The sequence below is a fragment of the Bidens hawaiensis genome, unplaced genomic scaffold (assembly GCF_021521415.1).
Source record: "Bidens hawaiensis isolate Kalapana, Puna unplaced genomic scaffold, B.hawaiensis_p1.1 tig00024254_1, whole genome shotgun sequence".
In the NCBI taxonomy this organism is placed as follows: Eukaryota; Viridiplantae; Streptophyta; class Magnoliopsida; order Asterales; family Asteraceae; genus Bidens; species Bidens hawaiensis.
This window is the reverse complement of record NW_027493821.1, coordinates 24,057-36,111: the sequence shown is the minus strand read 5'-3', so window position 1 is coordinate 36,111 and position 12,055 is coordinate 24,057. Positions and strand designations below refer to the sequence as shown.

The 12,055-nt window shown below is 35.9% G+C and overlaps 2 protein-coding genes across 3 annotated transcripts; both read right to left on the bottom strand.

Moving 5' to 3' along the window:
* Window positions 1-1,758: 1,758 nt before the first annotated feature.
* LOC143568932 (serine carboxypeptidase-like) lies at window positions 1,759-4,407 on the bottom strand. 2 transcript variants are annotated; one of them, XM_077054964.1, is made up of 3 exons: window positions 3,372-4,407; window positions 2,077-2,521; window positions 1,759-1,985 (listed from the first exon to the last, which is right to left on the bottom strand). In XM_077054964.1, exons 2-3 carry the CDS (start codon window positions 2,348-2,350, stop codon window positions 1,759-1,761), a joined length of 501 nt encoding a protein of 166 aa, XP_076911079.1. In that variant the 5' UTR covers window positions 2,351-2,521; window positions 3,372-4,407. The 2 variants fall into 2 exon arrangements, with proteins under 2 accessions (XP_076911079.1, XP_076911078.1); XM_077054963.1 differs by lacking the exon at window positions 3,372-4,407 and having other exon boundaries at window positions 2,077-2,609.
* Window positions 2,376-6,720, bottom strand: LOC143568938 (serine carboxypeptidase 3-like). Its single transcript, XM_077054968.1, has 5 exons — window positions 6,652-6,720; window positions 3,824-3,943; window positions 3,593-3,736; window positions 3,372-3,522; window positions 2,376-2,521 (listed from the first exon to the last, which is right to left on the bottom strand). The coding sequence occupies exons 1-5, from the start codon at window positions 6,718-6,720 to the stop codon at window positions 2,376-2,378; spliced, it is 630 nt and encodes a 209-aa protein (XP_076911083.1).
* Between the last annotated feature and the right edge of the window lie 5,335 nt (window positions 6,721-12,055).

The window sequence follows — 12,055 nt, the reverse complement described above, 5'->3', positions numbered from 1 at the left end:
ATAGATATAGATATAGATGATATATTGTAACCCATTGTTGAAATTGCTACGCAAGCGAGGTTGGGGTTACAAGTTGACTTGATTAAATAATTTATCGGGCTTCCCTAAATGATATAATCCTCATAAAAAATAACACGATGATTACTCGTCATTAACACTCGATATCTTCGTCGTTGTGAGCAATACTTGTAACAACATGTTCAGCGTTGGAAGTTTTGGGTATAAGTGTGATTGAAAGTCTTAAATTTAAATGTAATAAATGCTTGTCCCACATCGGTGTTATAACATAATGATTAGTTGTTTATAATGTATATAGTTTCACATTGATTGCAATAACTCTTATTTATTGTTTTTTATAATAAGCCAAATTTTATCACATTGTGATTTGTAAATCACTTCCAGTCAAAACAATCACAAAAGTGACCCTCCCAACAAATCCCGCCGACGTCGCAACGTTTTTGGCAATCCTCATCGGTTTTACAAGGTATAAAACCCAATCCGGCTTCACCTATAGACTGTGTTTTGTCGCTCATTAGTGATCCTTCTTCGGCAAAAACATATGTTGTCTTCAAATCAACATATAGTTCGTCTCAACAAACTAGGAATATGCTAAATTAAATAAAAAAGGATCAAAAGATAGAGAGTACCGTAGATTAAAAAACACATTACGACTAAAATGGTCATCTTCAATGCAATTGGGGTCATGTTTAAACACACTATAACACAAATAAGTTGAGAAGTAAAGAGTTATTATGTTTTTGGATGAAAGTAACTTCATATGCATGTACCAATATATATAGGCTCTAAAATTTTATTTTATTGGAGAAGTAAATGTTTGGGTATGCTATGTTATATGTTATGTTACGTTATTTTGTGATATGTTTTGTTATGTTGCATTATTTTGCGATATGTTTCTTTATGCTACGTTATTTTGTGATATGTTTCGTTATGCTACATTATTTTGTGATATGTTTCGTTATGCTACGTTATGTTGTGTTGTGTTATTGCAGTTTTATTGCATTGCATCCCATCGTATCATATGATATTATTTCGTATTGTATCATATCATATCCCTATTGTCTTTTAATTGACAAATTGGGCCCATCTCGTTGATGGGTCAAGGGTAAAACAAAACAAGACGGGATCCTTTTTTTTTGGGGGAGGGGGGGGTATACCAAGCTCTGAATTCAATAGCATCGATCTCAACAGGATTGATGGGGGGAATTTGAAGCGGAACTAGAACCGGTTCGTCCTCTCGGGAGAGATAATAAAGGGAATGGGCCTCATCGTCGGTCGAAGCCTTATGTAGAGAAAGTCCAAAACACCATCAAACTTAAATCAATTTAAAAGTCTAATTGCTTTTGGAAACATATTAGTTGAAATGTTTAACAGTATTGGGGATGCTCGGGCATCGGGTTAAACGAGTCGAAACAAATAATTTTTTTTTCACATGTAACAAGATCATAAATAAATAAAACCATAATTCAAACCTTCATAAAACTATAAACAAATCCATTTCCATATACAACCATATATATTCAACAATAATAAATTTCAAAATCTTCATAGCCAAATTCTTAATAAAAATAAAATGTTTATAATCAATTTTTAACAATAAAAAATAAGTACATGAGAGATTATGCAAAGATCACGAAAAACAATTCACAAATAGTAAAAAGTCTCTGATATAAATACTATGGCACCAACTCACCAAGCCATGGGTTTTAAACTATATTTATATAATTATATTTAGTGGCATCATTGAGCAAGTGACCCCCTAGTCCACCTTTTTAACATGCTCAAAGCTACCTTTGGTTGATCCATAGGAACCGAATGTCCAGCATCATGAACCTTGAGAAACGTGAGTGGGCCATGGATTTTGTATAAGCCCGCATTAGAACCATCAACTACAAAAGGAACATCAGGAGATGCAACAAACTCTTTCTGACCGCTCCACTCCATTGCATGAACCCATCTTGAATTACCTGAACAATTTGCACAATTGAACACATATTTATTAATATCTACTAGTATTCGAACAGATGATCTAAACTTGGGCCAATAAACAATACTAACCGATCCAGTTGCATTTAAGATCATATTCTCCAACATATACAAGCATCTTAATCCCGTCTTCTAAAAGGCGTGGAATACCAACTTCAAAATTCCTCATCCAATCCATAAGCATGGCATTAAATACAACTTTACTGCATGTAACAAAGTGAATGTCCTTGACTCCAAGAGCTTCTTTAACAGATTTCTTGTTAAGAAGAGCATTCATGTCTGAGAAATCGTAGCAATATTTTTTGCGCCGATCACACGGCTTTCTAATGTCAAGGGGCTGCAACATTTTAGAAGATGACTGATTATATATCTCACAAGAGATTCAAATTATGTTGATTGTAATAAAATATTGAGTTAAATCTCTTTACATTGATATTGCCAATAATAGCTGCGGTTGACTCGTAAATGATGATGCAAGACTTATATGCATCCATACAAGCTGTTGTTCCATTAATGCCTGAATAAAGAGCAAAAAATCAGTTGATTATCCTTAACATCAACAATATTAGGACTGTAGGAGTGTAAATGAGCCAAGATGCTCGTGAACTACTCGAGATCGGCTCGCTAAGAGCTCGAATTCAGCATAAAAATAAGCTTGTTTAATAAACGAGCCCATTAATTGTATTATTTTTATTTAATATATTAATATCTGTTTTTATAATAACTATGAGAAAATTAACTAAATAATATATATTAACTCAAGTCATATATATATATATATATATATATATGGTTTGGATCAAATACAAATGAAATTAACGTGCTAAACATGAGAATCAAATAGAGTAATTATATATACAAGTAGAGTAATTGTGTAATTACTTTATGATATAATTACTCTACTTGTATATATTTTTACTTATTATATTATATATATATATATAATAAGTAAAAATATATTTAAATTCTAAAATAAATAATAAGCGAACTGAGCTCAAGCTTAAAAAGTACTCTCGGGCTGAGATCGAGCTTAAAAAACTATTCATTAAGTTGTGCTCGAGCTTTAGAAATATAGCTCGAATGAGCCAAGCTCGAGTTCTTGTAGGTTAAAGTGTTAAACAAAGCCCAGGTTTGGCTCGACTTAATTACACTTTTAAATACAAGGCATGCTCTCTCAGGTCAGACGAGTTGTGTTTGAGTCAGCCCATGAATATGCGTGTCGTGTTCAATTTAGGTCGTGTTCAAGTTTGTGTCAGGTTAGACCCGCCAGCCTGTGAACACGACTCTTTTTTGAGACGACACATTTTGACCCGAACCCAGGTTTATTGTGGCTTCAAGTGCTCTTATGATATATGAAATAAACTTACCACAAAGTTTGGCAGCTTTCTCGCACGCGGGAAGTAACATGTTAATAATTTCCCGATCAGACTCCTTAATTAACTTCATCTCCAGCGCATAATCAGCGCACGTTTTGTATTGAATTAGTGGATGAGTGAGCCCATTTCCAATAGCAAACCCCTGTGTGACAACTCATAAAGTAAATAAAAATACACAAACTCAAATACATACAAAAAACACAAGTTTGTACCTTGAGGTTTATGTGGATTCCTTTATTAGCTTTGTTTTCCTTATGGATTTTAGCTGCCAAAGCAGGACAGTAGTGACCACCATACGATTCTCCGGTTATAAAGAAGTCATTTTTTGCATAATCAGGATGTTCTTTGAAGAAAGCCTGCATCAAAACATAATCTGTATTATCTATAGAATTGAATGTGTAATGTTGCATAATTACATATATATATATACTCATAGAACAAACCTGTAAGAAGTCATATAGGTCTCTACTCACACCCTGCTCATCATGGCGAATGTCTCTACGATCAGAGGTGTAAGTAAAGCCGGTTCCCGTAGGTTGGTCAACATACAATAAGTTGGATGCCTAAATAACATTATACAAATACTCAGGTTGGTTAACACATAACAGTATAAACAAGATATATATGTGTTACCTGGTCCCAACCATACTCATTCCAAACAAGGGATAAGTTGTTTTGAATCTTGACTGGGCCATTTACCTAAAATAGGGAAAGTTCGCTTCCACATCCCGGGCCTCCATTCAACCATAAAACAACAGGATCTGATTTTCGACCCCGCGATTCAAAAAAAAAAAAAAACATCCTACAAAATTTTTAAATTGAAATCAGGAAGACAAAACTAAAAAAATAATCAAATTATGTAGATCTATACAAATTTTATATATAAAAAAAGTATAATTTTTCAGATACTTCGCCTATTTTGACTAGTACTGATTTTAGGGATCGATTAGGTGAAATCCAGTCATAGCACAGCAACTAATCGACGCCTGATCCCAAATTCTACAACACTTGGATCATCTGACACATTATGTAACTTTTCAAATACTTCAAATATTTTGACAAACTCTTACTGATTTTGACTAATTTTGACCTATGTTTGACCGAATCTGACCAAATCCGACCCATTTTTTTGACTTTGACCGATTTCAGAAGGCCATTAGGTATTGATTAATCACCAATAAATCCCCTATTAACTTATTTTTAAGACAGTATAATTTTTCAAATACTTCAAAGATTTTGACTAGTAGTGATTTTAGGGATTGATTAGGTGAAATGGAGTCATAGGTCTCTAATATCTGATTGATATTTTACAACACCTGGATTATCATATCTCTTACATTATGTATTTTTTCATAATCAATACATATATGATGTATATATTGAATTGTGCATATAGTTTTCAAAGTATTTTGACAAATTTTGACTAACTTTGACCGACATTTAACCAATTTTGACCGATTAATTACTGATCAATCACCAATTAATCACGAGCTCATAAAAATGACCAATGAAAAAACAAAACTAGACATGAAGAGTTGTTCATACCGGGCATCAAACGAGTGTTTGATCCGATAGATATTTGAATCAGCGAATGAATGATGATGTTATTTATAGGGTCAAGTTGAGGAGTAGATGATTATTAAGAGATAACTCTCAATTAAACGAAACGGTGTCGTCTGGAAACTGACTTTCCGTTATTAGGCGGGAATCGCATCCCAACAAAACAGAGTCGTATTAATATCACTTTTGTTTTATTTTAAATTGAATAATTTTGTTTTATTTTAAATTAAATAATTGAATGAATAACTACAACAAATAATTAAAATATAAACAAGCTACTTCAATAATTAAACCCTATGAATGTTACCTTTCTCAAATCATGGCTTATGGGTACGATTTACATGATTACTCATAAGTTTATTTTAATTTTATTTTTTAAACGGAAAATTTCATGATTTCCGTGACTTGAAACTATTTAAGTGTTTAAAATGTTTTGTCTCTGCCACTAGACCCTAATTAAGATATCACTTTGTATTGTTTCATATTAAATTTTAAAAAACCATTTAAAACTAAAAATATTAATTAGTGAAAAAGAATCATGTGGTTTTTACATGATAATTTTTACGGAGTATTTTTTATTCCATTGCATAATACCATATTCTAATATAGGCCTATTACATGTTGGTGTAATTTGCCCAACAATATCCAGTAATTTAGAAGCCAATTTGCAGTCTAAAGATGATTAAACCATCCAAAATGCTAATCCATATATAACGCTCTTATTGTTCAAATAAATTAAAACCACATATAGTTTATCTTGTTATAATGAGTCAGAATCATGAGGTTTTGAGCTTATCTCGTTTATCATATAGATTAGATTTCAATTCTAAGGTTCATTATCGAAGAGCTTAGATATCTCATAGGACATATATAGACCACAACGGGAGGTCTTGACTTTGTTTTCAAGAAAAAGCTAGTTATCAAATTTCAACAACTTGTAGAGAAACGATTCCATAGGGATGAAGCTAGATTAGTTCCTCAAACTTCAAATGGATGTTTTAGAAGGTTTTGAGTTTGAGTAACACAAGGAGAAGGATTTGATGCATCAACGTAATCTCTTAACGTATTTTGACTATTTTCCCTTGCCACCTTAAATACATGAAGTTCCTCATATTCAAAAGAGAGTCAATATCAATAGTTTAGTAAGCGTCGGTGTCGAAACTAAACCTGAGAAATGCTTTTGGCCATATTGAAGCTAAGAGAGGTTTTAGTGTGGGAAAGTGTGAATAGTGAATACAAATGACTTGGGCAGACTCGACGCAACAGTGGTGTTGTCACCGAAATTTCACTTGCTAGAATTTCAATGGAAGGGTTTTTCTGTGGCATCCGAAATCTCTTAATGGAATTGGGAAGGACAATGGGAGTTCATATTGAAAGAGTAAAGTAGTCATTTTATACACTTAACATATATTTTAACGGAGTGTTTGAACCACAAATTGTTACATACAGAAAACCGCATATCTGAAACATGTAAAAAGTAATTAAACTACAAACATTTGATTTAGTTGTTTACACAATGAGAAACAACTATCAATTAATATGAAAGGTTTCGCGTTATAGAAGATGAAAGACAGATTATATTCCGTTTTAAAAATGTAGAATAAATAATTTATGTTTATTATACGTAGTGGTTAATATTTCCTTTAATTAGAGTTATTTAAATTAAGATGATTAATCCTTAATATGAAATTTTGGCCCAAAAGTGAGATACTCTTTGTGTACACTCCATTTGAACATCCAGTCCATGCCCATATTCACTGGGAAGAGTCCCAAACGGCATTGTTGGAGCATGATGTCAGTAGTTCAGTATCTAGTGTCTATAATCGTGTTAGTTAGATTTGTTTATGTGTTTGAGATAACTTGTTCTCACAAGTTCGCCTGTTATAAGCGAACTTGTGGAACAAGCGAAGTTAGTGACAACTTCGCCTAGCATGTTAGGCGAAGTTGTCGAAGTGTATATAGGTTTAAGCTACGGCTTGATTTGGGTAACGATTCCAGTACGTGTAATTGGTGATTGAATATCACGTGTTATTAGTTGCAATACAACGTGTCTTTTGGGTATTGTAACGTGTTTAGCTTGTGTTTTAACGTATATCGCTTCTACGCTCGTATCGTCTTACGTAGGGATTCCGCACCTACGTAGAACGAGATATTTCCGTGTAGATCCGACTAGGAACCTACAGTTGGTATCAGAGCGTTTGCTCATGATTGTGTGGTTCGGGATTATCACATGGGTGTAGAAATCGTTCCGTTCGACAAGTTTACGTTGAAATACCGAGTTATTGTGTCCTACTCACCTCCCTCCATCAAAAACAACCCATTACACCTTCGAATACCTCGCAATACGTCAAAATCAAACCTGCAAAAATGGTGTGTTCATCAGGCGAAGTTGCCGCCACTGTTTGTAGGATTTAGGCGAAGATATAAGTTTAAGCGAAGTTATCATTAACTTCGCTTACCTCACAAGTTCGCTTAACTTAAGCGAAGTTGTCTCCAAACGAAGTTAACATCAGGCGAAGTTAAGAAGAAAGCGAAGTTAAGAGGTTCAGCGAAGTTGAGTAATCAAGCGAAGTTAAGACTTAAGCGAAGTTAAATATAACTTCGCCTACTGGTATTGTTCAGAATAATTAAAAAAAAAAAATTTTGTGGGTTTCTTTGTGTTTTCGTTTCGTATTTCTTTCAAAGATGACTTCTATAAATATTGCGGAACTGGTAAAAATGGAGGTGGAAGCAGGTTCAGCTACTAAGGCTCCGAAAATGCTTAAGGGTACCGATTTCGTTGCTTGGAAAGATCGGTTTGAACAATATGTTAAATATCAAGATGCTAAGATGTGGGTGTGCATTCAAGATGGTTACATTCCACCAACGGCTATGTTTGAGGGTCGTGAACAAATAAAGAAGTACAATAAGATGGAACAGGAAGAAAAGAAGATGTATGAGGCAGAAAGCAAAGCTCATGCTGCGATAACAATGGCTCTTCCACAAGAGATTCTTCACACCTTCAGGAAATACAAAACCGCCAGAGAGCTATGGGAAGCGCTTGAAAACCGATATGAAGGTAATGTGGGGATACGTGCATCCAAGGTTAAGCTACTCAAAACCCAATTCTCGGTGTTCAAGTATTTGAAGAATGAGTCACTTGATGATATCATCACAAGGTATTACCACTTGATGACCGAACTCAGAAACTATTCGATTGGCTATAAAGAAGAAGAGATCGTAGAAAAACTTCTTGATGCTCTCCCACCGAAATGGGAAATGTACACTGTCTTGATGAGAGAAGATAAAGAGTTTGCAAACATCGACTTGGAAACAGCAGTCAATAAACTACGAACTTTTGAACTTAACATGGTTCGAAAAGAGACACCAACTGATCAGGTTCAGGATCCGGGAATGTATGGTGCGAAAGTTACTTCAAGTTCAAAGTCAGAATCATCTGCTTACCTCAAAGGGAGACTCGAGCTCTAACTCAACTCATGAGGGTCATGTAACTCTCAACATGGATGGTGATTTGTGTTTCATAGCTGGTGGAACAAATTCTTCTAAACCTCAAACAACAACTAGTAGTTTTTCCTCAAGCCCATGAGTGTTAAATCTGCTGAACAACAGTTTGCTCTCTATGCATCTTTCATTGCTTCTTACAAAAATTACATCAAAGGTAAAATTATTGACCCTGCAACTTTAGACGAAGACTATGATCAGATCGATGCTGATGATCTGGAAGAGATGGATCTGCAGTGGCAGATGGCGATGATAGTAAGAAGAGTTAAAAGGGTTATGAAGAAAACTGGTAGAAAGTTCGTTGGCGAAAGACCAGGGTTTGATAAGTCAAAGGTTCGGTGTTATAACTGTCAACAGAATGGCCACTTTGCTAAAGAATGCACAAATGAAAGAGTCCAACGTAGTCAGAACAGGCCAACACAACCGAATGGGGGAAGTAATGAGAATAGGGCGATGGTATCCAGACAGAACGGGGGATACAATTGGAGTCTGTAAGTTGAGGAAGTGTTCGAACAGGCCAACCTGGTTAACATCGAAACTGAAGAAAGCTACAGAGAGACTAGAGAAGATCAAGCTTATATGGCAGAGGTGAATGATCAGCTCTCAGAGGTAAGTTCTGAACTCCCTTGTATGCAATGTGAAAATCTGTCTGAGCAATTGAAAACATTAACTGATCAGTTTGTTAGTTTGGACACTCAATTTAACACGTTAAAAGAAGATCATCATTACACTAAAACTAGAGAAAATAGTTATTCAGTAAAGATTAAGGCTAGTGAAAATGATATCAGAAGTCTTAAATCAAGTCTTGCTGAAAAAATATAAGTAATTGATCTTAGCTATGAAGTGTTAGAAGAGAAAACCAAACTAATTGCTGAAAGGGATAAACAGATAGCTGACTACCAGGTGAAAGTGGTGGAACTAAACAGAAAACTTGAGCAGTTTAGAAATTCCTCTGCAATGCTTGATACCTCGTAAGTGATCAACGTTCCCCAGTTAAAAAGGGAGGAATTGGATATTCTGAAGTTCCACCACCTTATAATCATAACTATACATAGGATCCTAGTAATCAGAAATCTGTTGATGTTGAGATTAGTCAGACAGTTCCTGTTAAAGTTACGATTAAAGATCCGGAAGTTAGTAAAAGCGAAACGAGTAAGCCTGTTTCGAATGTTAAGATTTCTGTTCCTAGTTTTGTCTCTTCAAATTCGGACAAGACATCCGAATCTAGTGAGACAAAAGAAAATGTAGTGTTACTAAAACGTGGAGAGGACTATAAACCAACTGAAAAGAATTCTCCACTAAACCCGTATGTCCCACCATATGTTAGACAAACGGGCAGTAATGCAACCTCAACATCTGAAACAACTGTTGAGACGAAAGTTGAACACAGGAGTTGTTTCAGATGTAATCAAATAGGACACCTGATTGCTGATTGCCCTCTAGATCAGAGATTCAGAGGTACGAGGCCTCCGAAAACTAAGAATAAACCAAACGGTAATTATTATAATAGCCAGAATGCAAATTCATCAATGTTCAGACATTAGACTAAACCAAGATTTCAAAGATGTCAATCTCAGTTTTTCCCTGTTAACAACCAAACCACTGGTTATAATTCATTTAAGTCACGAAGGTTTGGATGGCCTCATAGTCAATCTCCAAGAAGGTATCCTTTCAGAACTTACAGAAGTCATTATCAAACTGACTATGGACGACCAAAGTACGGGATGCAGTTTAACAGATTTAATCGACCCAAGACCATTAGGTCTTGGTTCCCCAGATTTTAATCCTTTTCTTTAATTCTGCAGGAACAGTTGAACAGGGCTGTAAACAATCTGTGGGTTGTGGATAGCGGCTGTTCCCGGCACATGACTGGTAACAAGAATTTGTTACATGAATGGAAACCTGTTCAGGGAGGTAGAGTAAGTTTTGCTGGAGAGAGCGGTGGTAGAATTACTGGGATTGGAACTGTGACAAATGGTAAAATGAAGTTAGAAAAGGTGAATTACGTTGAGGAGTTGAAGCATAATTTGTTGAGTGTATCTCAGATCTGTGACAAAGAGTACACGGTGCACTTTACCAAAAATGAAGCGATTGTACTGTATCCTGGTTTTAAGATACCAGAGGCATGGATAGTGATGAAGGCTCCAAGGAAAAAGAACACATACGTAATGGATATGAGGTCGACTGTGATGGCAACAGATGAGTCATGTCTTCTGTCAAAAGCAACTGAATCAGAGTCCGAGCTATGGCATCGAAGAATGGGGCATATACATCTTAGAAAAATGAACTACATTGTCAAGAATGGGCTGGTGCTCGGTGTTCCCTTGAAGAATTTCAACTTTGAAGACCAATGCCTATCGTGCAAGAAGGGAAAGCAACACAAGAAATCTCATCACACCAAGAAGGTTAATTCAATAGTCAGTACCCTAGACCTACTTCACATGGATCTCTTCGGTCCCGTGAATGTAAAAAGCCTAGGTGGAACATCGTACTGCTTGGTGATAACTGATGATTTCTCTCGATATTCTTGGGTATATTTCCTGAAGACAAAAGATGAAACGGTTCAGTTGGTAATTAACTTGATTACCAAGGTTGAGAACATCGTGGGAAGAAAGGTTAAATACATCAGGAGTGACAATTGGACAGAGTTCAAAAACTACCAGATGGAGATGTTCTGCCTACAGAAAGGGATAGACCACCAGTACAGCGCCCCGTATACTCCGCAACAAAATGGGGTGGCTGAGAGGAAGAACAGGACGCTAATTGAAGGAGCCAGAACCATGCTGGCCGATGCTAAACTTTCTGTGGTGTTCTGGGCTGAAGCTGTTGCAACAGCCTGTTATATCCTAAATCGAGTTTTAACTGTTAAAAGATTGAATAAAACATGTTATGAACTTATGCATGGTAGAAAGCCTAACTTGAATGGTCTCGAACCATTTGGGTCCCCGTGTTCAATATTAAAGACGAACTCAAAATTTGGTGAGAAAGCCGACGAAGGTATTTTAGTCGGATATGTTGTTGGAACACCCAACAGACGAGTCTTTAATCTATCGACCAGCAAGGTTGAGGTGGTGTGTAACACTGACATCACAAATTACAAACCACCAAAACCAAGCACAGGACCCGCTGAGGCTTTCGACTATGATAAGCTTTTTAAATCTTTTAATATGCCTTACTTGGATTGTGCAGGAGTTGATGAGAAAATTGCTACGAAGATTTTTTATGAGGAGAAAGAAAATTTTGTGCAACGACCGCAGTATGACGAAGGTCAACCTTCCTCGTCAAGTGCTGTTGATACCCCTGCTGCCTCTACAGAAAACGAATTTTTCAATCCTTTTCACTCTCAACAACAATCGCCCATTGATGAACTTTCTTCGAACCTGGAAGACAATCTGCAAGCCAGTTCGGTTCCGACTACTGGAGTTCACAAAAATCACCCTTTGGAGAACGTGATAGGTGATCTGTCCGACGGTGTACAAACAAGACAAAGCTTGAATGAGCACACTTGTGTTTACACAAGCATTAAAGAAACAGGCATCATTAACGAATGCTTGTACACCTGCTTCATCAGCCAAATTGAACCAAAGAACTATCATATGGCTCTAAAGGATAGC

Bases quoted from the DNA above. Each gene is read 5' to 3' on its own strand.
- LOC143568932 (XM_077054964.1), bottom strand. From the start codon at position 2,350: ATGTTGCAGCCCCTTGACATTAGAAAGCCGTGTGATCGGCGCAAAAAA. The intron at 1,986-2,076 runs GTTAGTATTGTT...CAAATTGTTCAG, and splicing joins TCTTAAATGCAACTGGATCG to GTAATTCAAGATGGGTTCAT.
- LOC143568938 (XM_077054968.1), bottom strand. From the start codon at position 6,720: ATGCCGTTTGGGACTCTTCCCAGTGAATATGGGCATGGACTGGATGTT. The intron at 3,944-6,651 runs GTATCTCACTTT...AATGTTATTTAG, and splicing joins AAATGGAGTGTACACAAAGA to GCATCCAACTTATTGTATGT. The intron at 3,523-3,592 runs GTACAAACTTGT...GTTGTCACACAG, and splicing joins GAATCCACATAAACCTCAAG to GGGTTTGCTATTGGAAATGG.